The sequence below is a fragment of the Colias croceus genome, chromosome 7 (genome assembly GCF_905220415.1).
Source record: "Colias croceus chromosome 7, ilColCroc2.1".
Taxonomy (NCBI): Eukaryota; Metazoa; Arthropoda; class Insecta; order Lepidoptera; family Pieridae; genus Colias; species Colias croceus.
Window position 1 is genome coordinate 3,717,561 of NC_059543.1, and position 17,905 is coordinate 3,735,465.

The following is a 17,905-nucleotide window of genomic DNA, read 5'->3' on the forward strand; positions in this document are numbered from 1 at the left end:
AAGTTTTCATAATTAATTATAAGTTTGTTTATTTATATTTTAAATCATAGTTTGACCAGCTTTTCTTTTTCATTTTTATGTTGTACATAATTAGTATCTAAGTATAAAGTGTGCACTTTATACTTTATTCATCTTAAAAAATATTGAAATTAGTAATCTATGCATATTTTTCTTATTTGACAATTTATCGTAAAGACTAAGAAAAATCGTTAAATTAACAAATTGGTACTTATCATAATGGTAATTTAATAAAGACCTCGTATAAAACATATTTCGTCCTTCAGGTCCGCTTCTTCTGGTCAATGAGCCGCGCGAACAGCCGCTGCCGCTACGTGTGCTGGATATCGGAGGAGGAGGGCAGGCCGCGCTTCCACGTGCGCGTGCAGGACGACTCGCGCCACGAGATGTGCGCGCCCACGCCGCGCGCCGCCTGGGCTGCTGTACGTGACATTAGTTCTTATTGTGTTGTGTTAGGGTTGCATTTCGTGTGTTTTTAAAATGACACATTTGCTGTAGAATATTTTGTACGTGGCTGGAAAATTATCTTAGCTTCCACGTGCGTATGCAGGACTCGCGCCATGAGATGTTTGTGTGCGCCCCATGGGCCGCTGTACATTACTTGTTAATCAAAATGAGTCTTTATGTTATTGTGTTAGGGATTAGTTCTGAATGTTTTTGTAAGGAATAAGTATATTTGTTGGAGAAAATTTTGTTCGTGGTTAGGCGTAATTATAGCGTAGCTTTTACGTCTGCGTGCAGGACGTCTCGCGTCTCGAAAAACGATAAAATCTAATGTTTTTTTGCAGGTTCTCGATGCAGTGGCAACTTTAAGAGAAGGCAGAAATGAGGATGGCATTTTGAAACTGTGGCCCAACTATGTGACTGGAGAAGATTTGTTTGGTCTCACTGAACCAGCTGTTGTCAGAGTTTTGGAAAGTTTACCCGGTATGTAGTTATATTCATATTTAATGTACTTTATTAATAATAAAATTGACCCATAATAATTTTAGAAATAGCTTTTACAAATCTGAGTCGAAAAACATTTATTTTCTCATTTAAAAAGTTAAATGAGATGGAAAGGTAAATTGTTTTAAAGAAAAAAATATATAATTTATGATGATAGAAGAGATGCTTAAGATAAATGAGTATATTATTGTTGTATTTTGTACTGTATATAGTTTCGATATGCGAAGTATCTATAACTTCTAGATACTTCGCATATCTGTTGTTTATTGTATTTTTTATTATTTGTTAAAAATGTAGGTATAAAAAAATAATTTATTTAACTGCATTATCCGTGTCTTTTCTCTACAGGTATCGAGACGCTAACCGACTACCGCTTCAAGTTCGGCCGCTCAGCACTACTAGAGGGCGGGCTAGCAGTGAACCCGTCAGGCTGTGCCCGCAGCGAAGCCCGATGTGCCCGCGTGTGGCGGCGCCCGACCCGCTCGCTGGTGCCCGCGCAGCCCCCGCCCGCGGCGCTCGACTCGCCCGCGTGCCCCTACTCCAAACAGTTCGTGCATACCAAGAGCAGCCAGTATAAGAAGATGAAGCTGGAGTGGCGGAACAATGTGTATTTGGCTAGGTGAGGGCTATAACCAAACACAATATTATAACTCCATACCTTCATATCACGATACCCTTCCAGCTATACACCTTACTGGGCTGACATCTAAACACGTACTTTAATAAACCGAAACTCACCTTAAATTTTTACCACGCCAACTTTGCTTGTTGAAATGCGGGTAAAAAAATATGTCCAAAACTTTACAAATTGTATCTAATTTACATAATATATAAAACAGAGATAATATTTTGTAAAACAGAGATAAATATTTGAATCTCAATAGGAAATAATAATATCTTACATCCATTTCAGATCTAAAATCCAAGGCCTAGGACTGTACGCAGCGCGAGACCTGGAGAAGCATACTATGGTAATAGAATACATTGGTGAGATCATTCGTTCCGAACTGTCCGAAATTAGAGAGAAGCAATATGAAGCTAGGGTAAGTTTAATAAAAATAAAAGTTTGATTTCTACACTCGTTTTAAAGCGTTTTACGTGATGAAGTTTTGTTTACCCTGCCTCTAACTTTGTTGCCCCTGAAAATTTTCCACACTAGTGCCCATAGTGTAAATCCAGCGCTGTCTTAAACTTTTTATTTGTACAATTTAACTTGCTTTGCGAAGCGTCCTTTTTTCTACCGATCCATAAGTTAATCCTACTAAATATTAAAAATGCGAAAGTTTTTGAGGATGGATGTTATAACTCTTTCACGCAAAAACTACTGACACTTGACACCTAGAAGTTTTCCTGCGGGTTCGCCCGCGGGTGAAACTGCGCGGCACAGCTAGATAAAGATTAGTCATCGTCTAGTATTAACAATATTTGCAATAACCAGAACCGCGGCATCTACATGTTCCGGCTGGACGAGCGGCGCGTGGTGGACGCCACGCTGTGCGGCGGGCTGGCGCGCTACATCAACCACTCGTGCCAGCCCAACTGCGTCGCCGAGACCGTCGAGGTGGACCGCCACCTGCGCATCATCATATTCGCCAAGCGCCGCATCTCGCGCGGCGAGGAGGTACGCCCACACATACCGACACTATCCTAATGAACAGTCAGGGCAGAACAGGGTCGTCGTCATATCCATAAATCAGCACAATCACTAAAAACTCATACAACATCATCGTTATCATTATCACTAACAACAAACGAAATCAACGTTATAATTATCACTAACAACTTAACAATATCGTTGCTATCATTATCACTAACGACAAACAAAATCAACGTTATCATTATCACTAACTTCATAACATCATCGCTATCATTATCACTAACAATTTAAACAACATCACCGCTATCATTATTACTAACAACTTAAACAACATCACCGCTATCATTATCACTAACAATTTAAACAACAACACCGCTATCATTATCACTAACAACTTAACAACATCATCGCTATCATTATCACTAAAAATTTAAACAACATCACCGCTATCATTATCACTAACAATTTAAACAACAACACCGCTATCATTATCACTAACAATTTAAACAACAACACCGCTATCATTATCACTAACAATTTAAACAACATCACCGCTATCATTATCACTAACAATTTAAACAACATCACCGCTATCATTATCACTAACAATTTAAACAACATCAACGCTATCATCATCACTAACAATTTAAACAACATCACCGCTATCATTATCACTAACAACTTAACAACATCATCGCTATCATTATCACTAAAAATTTAAACAACATCACCGCTATCATTATCACTAACAATTTAAACAACATCACCGCTATCATTATCACTAAAAATTTAAACAACATCATCACTAACAACAACTTCAATATCACAAACAACAAAACAATCATTACCGAAATAACATCAACATGATAAACATTATCAAAACAATTACAAATTAATTTCACTTCAATATGACCTAAATTAACATTATCAATTGAAGCATTGGGTGCAACAAGGGCGTATGTTGTAAAATAGAGTTTCGAGAAAAATGATAATGAAAGTTGTAATGCCTTACATTATTTTAATACTTATAATTTGACTTACATTTACTGTATAATTTCTTAGACCCATGATTTAGCAAAAAGATGAAGGTATTATGATTATTTTGAAAAAAACAGAAATATCATAAAATCAATTTTTTTTAACTTGTGTTATCCGCCCTTGTTGCACCCAACTGGTAAAACAGATAGGACGTTAATTTTGCTATTGATTTTGCGTTGAAAATAAAATAAGAAATGTAAGTTAATGTGTATTTATTACAACCACCGTTCAAATATTCAACTTAATCATTTTTTCTGACTTTCGTGGTATTAATCAGATTCATCAAAATCGACTTTGGACTATTCTTAACCGTTTTTCCGAGATTTTTAGTAGCGACAGTAATTTACTTTCTGCAAATGTTTATCTTTAATCCGTCTACTGTTAAAAAGTATTTCCATTATCTCGTTTCAACTTATCAGGCCCAACATTTTCTCTCAACTTTAACACTTTTTCTAAACACGACATTATGAGGGTATCTTGCTGCGCATTGTCACCTATGTTTCAAAAGTTACAAAAAAATCTTCTCTGTGCATTTTTTTGGAACAACACGTGGTAATATGTTTACAAACTTTTCTAGGCTTCCTTCCTTGAGCTGATGTATATTCTTCACCAAAACTTCTCTAACTTTCGGCACGTTTTTTTTTCACATGTTTTCATTCTTCACCTTCTTTCTTCCCCTTTTTTTGAGGGGCTCATGTTCGCTCTGGTCAGCATCTGATCTTAAGTCACTTGAATCACTCGTTTCAATCATTTTTTACACAATAAGTTTTTACAAACTGCAGACAGGTCGTAAAGGGTTCGAATTTAAACGCACTTTTGATATCTATGCAATAAGGGCGTAGTGCTACCTTTGACATTATTGATTCTCACGCCATCAAAAAGCGGCTGATCTAAACAAGTTTTCGGGATACGAAACTAGATGGCTCTGTGCATGTTTTGATGTAATAACATCAAAACGGACTTTGGGTACCGAACGCCCTTGTTGCTCCCAATGCTTCAATTATCATTTTTGTCATCACTACACTACACTAAAACGTATGATGATAATAATTTTCATTGATATACATTTGTAAAAGAAAATATATTTTACAGTTGGCGTACGACTACAAGTTCGACATAGAAGACGACGCTCACAAAATCATGTGCATGTGCGGCGCGCCCAACTGCCGCAAGTGGATGAACTAAACCGACACTATATTTCACATAATTATCACAAAACTTTAATATTAGGTATTCAAACAAGTCGGTCGGAAATAATAGGTTATGATGCGTGTATAGACGGTAATAAGTGAAGGCTATGAGTGTTAGTTAGATGTACCAAAGTGAAATCACTCTAACGTAGTCAAATTGTTGTAAACACGTAACGGTATACACTTTTAAGCTCATGTGTGATCTATTTTATAAGACTATAATAATTTTACAAGATAGTTTTGATTAATTTGTACGTGACCACTCACAGAGGTTAAATAGTTTAATCATAATTTTATATAGAAATCATTGTTATTATTAAAAGTTTTTAGACAAGAGTTTTCCGAATATATAAAAATTAAGTATTTCTGTAGATTAAGGTATAATTATTATTTTTTTGCTATTCATTCTTGAAATATTTCCCTTTTATTTTGAAGAATTTTTATCACTTTCGAATGTTTATTTACTGTTGCTATCGACTTAATTCTATCTAAAATAAATAATATGATTATGTGTATATGTAAATTTAATTATTTTCTTTATTGACTTGAATGACTTTGACTTCATCGAAATGGGACGATGATCAAAAATATATTTTATGAATTATAATAATCTCATGCGAAGTTTGCGGTAAATAAGATATCCGTTTGCATTTAGTGACGCGCGATTCGTTTAGTCGTAGCCGTGTATATGATCTGTCTATTAGGTTATTTATCTACCGAATGATTGGTGAACTATTTTTTTTTTATATTTGACCTGTGAATAAATGATCGACATTTATTGGGACTAACAAATAAATATATCATATTTATTTCGTATATTTTACAATTGTAATGATAATTGTAGGTACGTAAATTAGATGATATAACTTAGTGGACAGATAAACGCCACATCGTGCCTCACCGTTTTGTATGTAGCACGTAGGATAGACGTACGGACACCAGGGCGCCTTCTTTAGATATGTTAGATTAGGAAAACCTCATTTACAATAATACATATAAATTATAATAATCGGTATATACGCGAGAAAACATAGCGTTTTAGAATCTAGAACCCTAGTATAATAGTAGTTCTTTCTTTAACACTACTGTTTTAGTTAGATAACGTATTGACGTTATATCTTCCATTTCAAGTTTCTTGATTATGTTTATTAAATTTATTGTAAGTTTACTTCCTAAAAGATTCGTTCACGATTTGTGTCGATTAGTTTATAGTCATTTATATTATGAAACCACAAGAGAGGTATTACATTTGAAAGTAATTAGTTTACACCAATATATTTTAAATTTACGCCCCCATGAATAATCCCAAATGTGAACATACCTCACTCGTAGTCACGCAAAGCAATCTTAGTGGCCATTGTGATTAGTGTGAGTTATAATGCGTGTCCTTATATAATTAGCTTTATAGTCGTGTATATGAAGTATTGAATAATTTTTAATACGGTGTTGGCTTTGTAAAGACGTTTGAGAGGCAAGATTGTTTCAAATCATTTCGAAATAGATAAATAAGCAGCCGGTATCATTGTGATAAAACGTAATCGTTAAAAATGTTATTTTTTCTACGACTAGATACATATATAATTTTTCATGTCAACAATCTTGGCTCTCGAATAAGCATAAGTATGGGCCACATTGTGTCCCGGGCGGAGCACCTACAGGCGACGTTACGATGTAGTTTTAAGTGTTAAATGTGCAATATCATATGAAAGATACCGTTTTTGTAAATAATTATAATGCAATCGTAATGTTTTCAATAAGAAATAATCATGTATTAGGTTTATGTTAAAATGCGTGGAACACAATCTGAGTGATGTTACATTGCTTTCCATCAAATTATTTATTATAATGCATTCCCATTCATTTACAGCGGTAACAAGTATCACTATCATGAGAAGGAATTGTGTATGTTTGTGAAGGTTCTATTTAAAATATTTTAGAATTAATATTTTTGTCACATTTTTTCCATTCATTAAAACTTTTAATTATTTAAATGTTTTTTTCTTATCCCACTTCCCCGACCTACCCTATTAATTATAACTGCATTATTGAAAAACTGTATGGTACACGCTTACCATATTATATAAAATTATATTTCGACCTACATTTGCGTAACGAAATGTTGACACGTTGCATCAACATACTCTACAGGGCAGAGCAATATTGGTGTTATGATCACAAATAATTTGATCCAAATTTAAAAAAAGCAACGAATTTTATCAATTGAAAGGATTCTTCTGTTACTAAAAAATATCAACACAGTCACACACATACAAAAACTGTGGATGTGTAAATTCTGTATATCAACCTAAATATAAACAAGAGACTTGGATGGTCTTCAACCCGAGATGTGCTAAGTTGCTGTGGATGCGTTTATCTACCAATCATATTCAATAATGCACATAGTGTAGCACTGGTGGAAACGGTCTCAGCTCTGTTTTGTATAAGGGAGGATGCGTGCTATGTGTAGAGCGCCTACTATCGATACATCGCATAGCTCTAGCTGCGCATCTACCTCGCACAGCTACTTTGGGTCGGCGCATCTTCGTAACTCGCATTGATACATGCTTAGGAAACGGTGATATATGTAGTTTCATAGCATAGCTCTTACATTTTCGTAGCATAATTGCATCTCTGGTAGATAAGCACCCTAATGCCTCCAGTTATTTTTCTTCTTGAACTAATGAAACGAACACTGTGTAAATAAATTTGAGTCTTTCTCTTGCTTTCAATATTTTAGATCCTAATCGGTAATCGCAAACATAATTTCTCTGTATGATGGATATTTTAAGTATGCTACCCCAAGATTTTTCAGAGGTTTCTTGTTAATGTGTGACCAATGTATGACCATTTGATCTTCTATTAATACTTTGTGAATCTTAAACTAAGGGCCTGGGTTGGGTTATTATAAATAAATCAAAATTTTGTTTGATAAAAATTTTATTACAAACATTTTTGAACTTATTATAATGCAAAAATAATATACCGAAGAACAATCCTAAGTAAATCTGGAAATTCAGCAGTTGATGACAACACGCTGTCGGAAACGGCTCGTCGTAGTTAGTAAAGCCTTATTATAATTTTATATTGGAATACATTTTCATTCGTTCATGCGAATACGTAACAGATCCATTGCTATCTACTTACAACTAATGGTTTGAACTCATCCATAGGCAATCCTGGTGATGGCAATAACTAATTACGTTGAGAAATATTTTGCAAGAACATTTAATGTTATTAATCTTCTTTGCAGTTAAGACTTGTGCTTCAAGCTTGTATAATATAACTTGTACCGTTTAAAAAACAAGACAATTTTCATACAGACCAGCCGTTTCACAAATACGAAAATAAAGAAAATTGAATATAAATATTGAGTCGATTGAAATAATTTACAAAAATAAACATCGCGTTTAAAGAACTTAACACAATGAACTATGGTATATAATATATAATCAAATTTCAAAATTATCACTCGATAGTTGGAATGAGAAACTGAAAATAGAAATAAATGAATTCAATGTCACACAGATCGTATAGTGAAAAATTATACAATCAGTTATATAAATCTAATAGAAGTAATGATAAATACGATATTTTAGATATTACAGTAATGGGTAGACACGAAGTATGACTGGACCCGACGCAATACTACACAAACGCAAATAATTGCACCATTACCTAAATTATAAATTTACGCGGTTTTGCAAACCAAATGAAGTAACCCAGGAACAAAAGTCCTATTCATTTATTTAAAATGTATTTAAACGAATTAAGTGCTATATAAGAATAAGCCCGAGTAAATAAAATGTGGGTTCTGTAGTTGTATAGTAAATATGTATCTAGTTATAAAAGCGAAGTGCTTAATTACCGAGTTTTGAAAGTGTAATTATAGTATGTGTGAGTCTGATATGTTGTAGTTTGTATCGAAATAGTTAATTGAAAGTAAACGCTAGCAATTGAAACAGATTTGTAAAGCTGAAATATTGAATAATTAAAACGGGCTTTGAGCTACAGAACCCAACAGAGCTGTGAATAATATTATACCTAAAGCTTCTCATGGTGACCATCCTATACCGCTCCAAACTACTCTAGCTCGCTCTTCATTATCTATTTAGCTTTTGTTTCACACTTTTTTTGACAATAAACAATTTTTCATTTTCATATACTCATAGAGATCTACACAGTAGACTGTTTCACTTTAGTATTAATTTTTACAAATATAGCAAGCATTGTTCCATCTCGCTTCATACATGAGAAAATAAAGATAAAAACGGTTATAATTTAGCTAAATGTTATTTATGTTACTTAAATCAGGAAATTAAACAAAATAAAAGAATACCAGAGAGCGCGAAATTTAGTTAAATTTAAGAAATATCATTGATAATACACCAGTAAAATTTTAAAGATCTCGTATAATTTAATGTAGACATTCAATTTATCAGTAAAAAACTTTACTCACAACATTGTTTGGTAACTTCAATATTGAAGATGGGTATTATGCAAATGTATTGTGTTAAAGAGATTTAACTAAATTTCGCATTCCAACTGAACACAACAGTCCACAGTTGTCAACGTTCAGGCTTGGTACGGAGAGGCAAAGCGAGCGAATAAATGTGGAGTGTATTCAGTCAATGTACTGGGCCAGCCAGCGGAAGCCCTCTCCGTAGCCCTGGCGCTTCAGCACCGAGCACATGAACAGCTCTAGCGGCCTGCCTGCAAGCTCTGACCGCGACACTTTGCCCTGAAACAATATACACATTATTTTATGTTAAGATATTTTTATGTAACAAAGATGTCTAAAGGGTAATTGCTAAAAATATTATATTAAACATAATTCGTTAAAACGAATAATCTAAGCATGCTATATATATTGACGACATAATTACAATTTACAACATTTTATCTCAATATGAATAAGACAACACACATAGTGCTTAGTCACCGTTATTGCTCTATATCTAATCACGAGCGCGATACGATACGCACCTTTCCAGTAGTCTGTTGGTATAGATTGAAGAATTGTCTCAATTCGTCTTCACTGGCCGCTCCGTGTTTGTCAATTTTGTTTCCGAGGATGAGTACGGGGCAGTTGCTGAGGGTTTCATCAGTTAGGAGCGAGTCTAATTCCATTTTAGACTCTTTAAAGCGCTGACGGTCGCAGACATCAACGAGGAACACAATAGCGTCCACGGCGGGAAAGTAGTCCCGCCACACGCGCCGAGCCTGCTGATGCCCGCCCAAGTCGAACGTCGTGAAACGCATACTGCCTATTGACAACTCTTCTGAGGCTGAAATACATTATTTATAAATATCATAGTGGCAGAATAGTGGATTAACATTATGAAAGGAAATTGTCTGAAATTTTACATTCATTATTTTTATTGAAGGATTGAGCGGCATAATGCATATAGAACAATTAGTTGAGCTAATATTATCTTATTATATTGCACATTGTTAAAAATCCTAACAATCTTAACGACTTTAACCTATTGATCCCTTTTTGAAGTACCATTAAGCTAAATGAGGGATTACTTATTTCTATAATTAGACAACATTGACACATTGATATTATTTTAGTAGTTTAAAATTGATGAATAATGTTTAAAGTGATTATTATACTAATGATGATGATCATGAAAATAGATTTCAGTTTTTAATTTCTGTGCTTAATTATTTATTTGTAAAAAATACCCCATCAAAATTATAGTTTTATACTATGTAGTGATAAAATGTCCCCTTAAATCAACTCCCCAAAAAACAATCATTGCTCATTTAAATTTAAAAATTAAATAACAAAATTTAAATAAATGATGCCTTAAATTACAAGAAAATTTTCAACAGTGTGCAACCTTGTGAGTTAGATTACTATCTCAATGTTTTTACATTGTTACAGAAACAAATACATAATATCTATATCTATATAATATATAAAAATGAAACCCATTTTCCTTGATCACGTCATCACGTGTGAACGGTTGGACCAATTTCGATAATTCTTTTTTTATAAAATTCCTTGAAGTATGAGGATGGTTCTTATGAAAGAAAACAAACATGTACCACAAGCCGGGGCGGACCGCTAGTACTGTATATGTACAACTATACTTGATACTTCACAAATACTCTAGATATATTACTAAGATAAAACAAATATTTACAAGGATAACAAATATAACTACATCATAATACACAATGAACACAATATTATGACATTCAACTTTATCCTTGAAACATACCAATTACATTATATTGCAGCCCAATTATGATATTTAGTAACTTGAAGTAGTATAAGTCTGATAATATGTAGATACGATGTTTAGTTAAAAAAGTGAATTTCAAAATTATTTTACTCAGATTGTTTAAGAATATCAAAAAGTAAAATAATTATAAATTTATAAAGAATAGAAAAATTCGATCACGAGGCGGGACTCGAACCCGCATCCTTCGCGCCATTCCGGGGCGGATGCCTAACCAACTCAGCCACTCGTGACCCGCCTGAGCGAATTTTTTCTATTCTTTATAAATTTATATTTATAAAGCATTTGAATGCCATAAACACCAAAAAACTATAAATTCAAGTAAAATAATTTTCAAAATCAGTTCAGTAGAACAAGAGATTACCCCTTACTGCCTCACAATCTCACAAATATAACCTGCATCCGCATTAAAATGTAGAAGCCCTTCTGGCTAACATTGAGAGACACCACACAAAAAACACAAATATAAACTTCTATTATAATATTAAAAATAGACAAATAGTATATTTATGGCACTTACTTGGATGTAGTGTAGGCACATGTTGAGCTAATCTATCATCTTTCAACATATGCAACAATGTGGTTTTGCCAGCATTGTCCAAGCCCAAAAATAAGAGTTTGCCAGATTTCTTGTAGAGACCTTGAAAAAGATAACAATGATAAAACACAATCTGTATTGTAAAAATTACACAAATAAAATAATAAAAATAAAATACAAAGTACTCAATACCTAATTTAAATATAAAAATTGTTGTGAACAATATTTCCTCAAAAACCTGTTATTATAATATTAAATGAGGTATTTATCACTGAGATTACAATCATTATAGAACAGATGGTATGATTATGAGTTACATTTTTTTCCTATTACAATCTTTCTATATTTCATATAATAATGAGTAATGTTGATCAAATATAGGCAAGTATTTCAATGGAATGGAAACAAAAATAACTTTTAAAATCACCTCACATATACTTAGCAATATATTTTAAAAATACAACATCCCTCTGATTTTTTTTACATACATTAATAATAACAATATTACAAATCCTTACAATGTTTATGCAAATATGAATTATTCTGTCCTATATTTTATCAGCTTTTATATTGTTTATAAGATACAATTGTGATTTACTTACCCAAGAATCCTAAGACACCAGTAAACCAATCCCAGATAAACATTTTGAAACTGGAATTTAAAAAAGAACATTCACTAAACTATTAGTATAATACAACATATTCTACTACGATTCAGTTCTACAAAAGAGGACACAAAGAAGATATTTTTAAAAACATGACTTGCAGTTTAATATCACCTTCGGACGTTTAAATATAAACAAATACGTGAAAAAATCTACTTTAAAGGATTTCTCTACCAAAGTATAAGAATTTTTTTCTAAAATAAAGTAACAATGTAAAAACCTATTGAGTAATATGAATGACAGGACGTCATGCGTAGTTGGAACTTGAACTAGAATATCCAAACATGATTAACATACTCACTTTTAGGTAAGATTAACTATTTTATTTAATACTAAACTTATATTATCCTATTATTGCAAGCTTATTTGCAATATGTTCTTTCGTCAAAATCGACGAATTTATCAATTTTATGACAGAGATGATAAATCAAACGTTACTGTTGGCAATGACGTGAACTACTTCCGGGTACATACATAGACAATATGTAGAGTTATTTTTTATGTCGTTAAAGAGCAAAAGCTGCATGATTAATAAATCTTATAATTATTCAAAGCGTAATTATTTAAATACTATTGCTTCTTACCAGCAAAATATCAGTCATTTTCACAATGAAAATTAGTTGTTTTATTATTTTATGACTTAAAACATAATTTAAATAATAATAAAGCATAAACGTCAAATATTTGTATTTTATAGCTTAGTTTTATAAATTAAACACATAGTTCTATTATTTTATCCTGCGGAAGGCCGGGCCACAGAGCAAGTTATTAGCCGGGCTTCTAAAGTTTATGAATTTAGAATAGTATAGTATATTCACATTATATTGGATCAGAATCACAACAAAATATTGTATAATTATTATCAAAAAGTTTAGTACAGAGACCAGAAAAAAACGCATAATATAACGTACACAAGTCAGGTGGTCAGATTCATTGTGGTAAAGTGTAAAATACATAATTACGATGCATTTACATTTAAAGGCCCTACGCACGGTTCAACACAACCCACAATCTGCTTACAAGTTACACAATTTGTTGCAGTCGCGATTGAGCGTTCTCTACTCACGATTCATCCAACCCTCAATCTGATGACACAATTTCATTCCGCGATTGCTTGCCACAACGTGTGCACGTCACGTTGATGCCTGGCCTGGATGCTAAACCTCAACGCAATAATACGCATTATTAATGGATATACTAATTTATGAAATATAAGATAATTATCTTTGTAAAGCTTGTATTTTTTCCAATTTTATTGATAGATTTCAAGGGCTATAAAATATAAACATCTTCCTCAATTATGTAAAAATGTCTTTCCCGAGTTTATCTCAAAACCGCCATTTTGCGGTTACTGCATTCTTAGTGCCCTTACGCACTAGCGGTTAACCGCGGGGGCGGCTAACAGCGCGGTTAGCCGCTTTCCCATTTTAATATGCAACCGCTTATGATTGTACGCACTAATCATAAAAGCGGTTGCATATTAAAATGGGAAAGCGGCTAACCGCGCAGTTAGCCGCCCCCGCGGTTAACCGCTAGTGCGTAAGGGTACTTAGTTATCGCGGCAGCGCGATTGAGCCGAGATTGGAGCAATCACAATACTCACGTTTCAACACGCACACAATCTGCTGAGACAATTTGTCTGGTTGCTTCCGCGCCGATGCAATTCGCAACATGTTGGGTTACACCCCCAACGTGCCCTCAACTATACTATTGACGACACAATCTGTCGGCTCACTGCAGATTGTGTCAACAGATTGTTGCTGAAATTGAATCGTGAGTAGCTAGCTTTAATTAATTTATTTACAAAAGTATTATAGCAAGTAGCAACACTACTCCAATCTTGTCAATGTGTAAATTGTCAACTGTCTACTAATGACATCCGGCATTCTTTTTAGTGTTTGACAGCTTTTGAGCTAAAGGTATTTTCAAAAATATGTTGAAAAATTCATGTTTTATCTAATATTTACTGTAAATATTAAACTTATTGTATAGAAGAACAAATTGTGTTTCGGCTTGTTAAATACTTGATCTACATGTGATCGGATTTCCGAGATTTTTATGGGTTACTAGAGTGCTAAGCAGTGTTGTGTTTTTCAGGCTAAATCATGGCCCCCAGAAAAAACAAAGTTGCGAAAGAAGAGGTTCAAGTGACTCTTGGACCACAACATTTGGTGGGTGAAACTGTCTTTGGTGTGGCACACATCTTTGCTTCTTTCAATGACACATTTGTTCACGTTACTGATCTGTCTGGTCGGGAAACCATCGCCAGGGTAACAGGAGGCATGAAAGTCAAGGCTGACCGTGATGAAGCCTCTCCTTATGCTGCTATGTTAGCCGCTCAGGTATGTTTTTATTTCTGTTATTGTGCATATCTCAATGTTGGAATAATTTATAACCTTAAATACTGTTGATCTTGGAAGTCAGATATAAATTTCATGCATTTAAATCTTACTGTTACATATAGTGCAGATTGTAATATAAATTTAAGAAGTCAAGACACCCTAACTTGTCCTTTACAATGTTAAAAACAATGTATTCAGAATCATTCAAAAAATCTGTTTCATAATTCAAAAAAATCTATCTAATACATCCAAGTTTCAATTGTGTAAAATACTAGCGTAAAGATGTAATTAAAAACTTGTTTTCAACAGTGAGAATTTAATAATTGAAATCCATTTTCAGGATGTTGCTGAAAAATGCAAAACTCTTGGTATCACCGCTCTGCACATTAAGTTGCGTGCTACTGGTGGCAACAAGACCAAGACCCCTGGACCTGGTGCACAGTCTGCTCTCCGTGCCCTCGCTCGTTCCAACATGAAGATTGGTCGCATTGAGGATGTGACGCCTGTGCCATCAGACTCCACAAGGAGGAAGGGTGGTAGACGTGGTCGCAGACTGTAATCTTTAAGTTTAAGCCAACTGTGTGCTGTAATAAAATGGTGTACAGTTTTTTATTGTTTTATTTGTCTTAACTTACCTTGTAATATAATTACTTGATGCTTAATGCATTATGGATTCTTATTCACAATTCTATATCATATTCCAATTACTGCCGATATTTCATTTATCATTTATTGAATAGAATAAAACATGAAAATATACAGTTAAGGACGCTGTCACAAATCTGCGTTACTCAAATTTAGGTATCTAACGTCGCCACGTGGTTCGCGGGAACATCGCGCTCGACGCTCACGTAAACATAGCGCATTCCATTTTATAGACCATCTTCATACTTGATATTATTTTTTTTTATATTTTTATTGAAATTGATTCCAGAAGATTACTGGGAACTTTAAAAATTCATTTTGTTACTATTATTAGTAGGTACGATCCTTATAAGTATTTTAGTGTATTCAACCAACTTAAAAAAGTGTGACTATTTTACAACAATTTGAATATGAATTGTATTATTGTATACAATATCGAAGCTTTTTAAGAAATGTATAAAATACTTTTTTAAGAATTATTATCATACATAATATTATATGTTACCGGCAATATATTAAACCCGGCATTGTAAGCAATTCTTAGTAAATGTATGTTATTCCGAGAAACAGTCGGAATGAAATAAATTAAATTCGTTACCACACATTCACATTACCTATATCTTTAAATATGAACTTTTCCTAAGTAGCAAACACATTTGCAAATGTGGGTGGTTTTTGGGGTATCTATTAACCAATATGAGGTCAAAACTAAAATCCAAGATGGTGTCGACGAAACTTTACATCTTTTCGGCATGGGTGTCATTTTCAAGGTTTTTGAGACAGCTATTACCAAATCCCCAATGTAACCGTCGATAATTAGGTATATTTTTCTTACTCCTTTAAAGTAAACTTAAATAAAATAACAAAAACGTTAACAACCACAGTTTTGTAGAAAGTCTTAAAAAAAACAATTTTAAAGAACATTGAAATGCATATTTAGAAATTTAATATAAAACGCAACTCTGTGGCAATCATGTTAATATTCTGACAGATATTAGTAACTTTAAATATATTCGCTAAACTTTATTTAAAATAAAGTTTATCTAAAACATTTAAACGAAGAGAATAAAATAAAAAAGAACGTGCCGAGAAAACGTGTCAGGAGTGAAACTTCTTTGGCGAGATTCATAGATACCAAAATCGCCGCCTTGCTCCATAACGCGACAGTATTACCATGACGCGATCTTGAAATTCGACGACCATCTTGGATTTTAGTTTTGACCTCATATTCGTTAATAGCTACCCCAAAAACCATGAAAATGACACCCATCACGAAAAATGTCAAATTTTCGTCAGCGCCATCTTGGATTATAGTTTTGACCTCATATTCGTTAATAGCTATCCCAAAAACCATGAAAATGACACCCATGATGAAAAGATGTCAAATTTTTCGTCGGCGCCATCTTGGATTATAGTTTTGACCTCATATTCGATAATAGCTACCCCAAAAACCATGAAAATGACACCCATGACGAAAAGATGTAAAATTTTCGTCGGCGCCATCTTGGATTTCAGTTTTGACCTCATATTGGTTAATAGCTACCCCAAAAACCATGAAAATGACACCCATGACGAAAAGATGTAAAATTTTTGTCGGCGCCAATTTGGATTATAGTTTTGACCTCATATTCGTTAATAGCTACCCCAAAAACCATGAAAATGACACCCATGACGAAAAGATGTAAAATTTTCGTCGGCGCCATCTTGGATTTCAGTTTTGACCTCATATTGGTTAATAGCTACCCCAAAAACCATGAAAATGACACCCATGACGAAAAGTTGTAAAATTTTTGTCGGCGCCATCTTGGATTATAGTTTTGACCTCATATTCGTTAATAGCTACCCCAAAAACCATGAAAATGACACCCATGACGAAAAGATGTAAAATTTTCGTCGGCGCCATCTTGGATTTAGTTTTGACCTCATATTCGGTAATAGCTACCCCAAAAACTATGAAAATGACACCCATCACGAAAAAAAGCCAAATTTTCATCGACGCCATCTTGAATTGTTTTACCCCACCAATCTATTCAACAACCCATAAAAAAGAGGATCTCAGGCAAGGTAATTTTAAAAACATAATTTTAAATTACAAATAATTGGAATATGAAACTTATACAGTTTACTCATAAAAAGTATCAAATATTTCAAATCACGAAAAAGACAGTGCACGCACAATAATCTTTTTTATTTCGTTTTTATTTTTGGCACGAGGAGCGATACACCCGTCCTTCCAAGAGCGCTTCTGAGCGCGGTCTGACGAACCGCGAGAACAAAATGTATGAAGAAATCGACAAGTATTTTTAATTTAGCTCATTATTGAAATAAAATTTTGATTTAGATTCATAAAAATTACACCATATATAAAGGACTATATATCCCTCAATAAGATATAGTTAAGAAGATAGATTAGGCTCTTAATTTTCCTAAAATGGTACCGGTTTAGACCCCATTTTTTTTGCATTTTATGCGTTTATTGTGATGGAAAAAACGTATTTCAGCGACAATTTTGTATGACGTCGTACAATTTTTATAAGATTAACGTAGAGCTGAATATATTATCTTTAAATTAAGATATTACTATGTTCTCACGTGTAATTGCTTTAAGTTAAAATGGTACCGAAAAACAGCGTGTTTTTGTAAAAATACGTTATAGCGTCCTTAAACATAACA

General features: G+C 33.5%; 3 protein-coding genes across 6 annotated transcripts in view; 2 read left to right on the plus strand and 1 right to left on the minus strand.

Annotated features, from left to right (window-relative positions):
* The window catches only part of LOC123692974 (histone-lysine N-methyltransferase 2C-like), a 44,839-nt gene extending 38,057 nt beyond the window's left edge, over window positions 1–6,782 (plus strand). For all 3 annotated transcript variants that reach the window (XM_045637833.1, XM_045637832.1, XM_045637834.1), the window contains 6 exons: window positions 285–440; window positions 807–945; window positions 1,315–1,585; window positions 1,880–2,009; window positions 2,405–2,587; window positions 4,694–6,782. In XM_045637833.1, the coding sequence (XP_045493789.1) occupies window positions 285–440; window positions 807–945; window positions 1,315–1,585; window positions 1,880–2,009; window positions 2,405–2,587; window positions 4,694–4,786 (972 nt within the window). In that variant the 3' untranslated portion in view covers window positions 4,787–6,782. The remainder of the gene's footprint in view (window positions 1–284; window positions 441–806; window positions 946–1,314; window positions 1,586–1,879; window positions 2,010–2,404; window positions 2,588–4,693) is intronic.
* Window positions 6,783–7,710: 928 nt separating this feature from the next.
* Window positions 7,711–12,710, minus strand: LOC123693006 (GTP-binding protein SAR1b). Of its 2 annotated transcripts, none has more exons than XM_045637874.1 (5): window positions 12,547–12,710; window positions 12,183–12,232; window positions 11,563–11,682; window positions 9,775–10,076; window positions 7,711–9,529 (listed from the first exon to the last, which is right to left on the minus strand). In XM_045637874.1, the coding sequence occupies exons 2-5, from the start codon at window positions 12,223–12,225 to the stop codon at window positions 9,413–9,415; spliced, it is 582 nt and encodes a 193-aa protein (XP_045493830.1). In that variant the 5' UTR covers window positions 12,226–12,232; window positions 12,547–12,710; the 3' UTR covers window positions 7,711–9,412. The 2 variants fall into 2 exon arrangements, with proteins under 2 accessions (XP_045493830.1, XP_045493831.1); XM_045637875.1 differs by lacking the exon at window positions 12,547–12,710 and adding an exon at window positions 12,347–12,449.
* Window positions 12,711–14,074: 1,364 nt separating this feature from the next.
* On the plus strand, window positions 14,075–15,194 carry LOC123693009 (40S ribosomal protein S14). Its single transcript, XM_045637878.1, has 3 exons — window positions 14,075–14,164; window positions 14,343–14,587; window positions 14,928–15,194. Exons 2-3 carry the CDS (start codon window positions 14,351–14,353, stop codon window positions 15,144–15,146), a joined length of 456 nt encoding a protein of 151 aa, XP_045493834.1. The 5' UTR covers window positions 14,075–14,164; window positions 14,343–14,350; the 3' UTR covers window positions 15,147–15,194.
* Window positions 15,195–17,905: the final 2,711 nt, after the last annotated feature.

Coding starts and splice junctions, on each gene's coding strand:
- LOC123693009 (XM_045637878.1), top strand. CDS start 14,351: ATGGCCCCCAGAAAAAACAAAGTTGCGAAAGAAGAGGTTCAAGTGACT. Junction 14,588..14,927: donor CTGCTATGTTAGCCGCTCAG/GTATGTTTTTAT, acceptor ATCCATTTTCAG/GATGTTGCTGAAAAATGCAA.
- LOC123693006 (XM_045637874.1), bottom strand. CDS start 12,225: ATGTTTATCTGGGATTGGTTTACTGGTGTCTTAGGATTCTTGG. Junction 11,683..12,182: donor TGGTGTCTTAGGATTCTTGG/GTAAGTAAATCA, acceptor ATCTTTTTCAAG/GTCTCTACAAGAAATCTGGC. Junction 9,530..9,774: donor ACCAACAGACTACTGGAAAG/GTGCGTATCGTA, acceptor ATATTGTTTCAG/GGCAAAGTGTCGCGGTCAGA.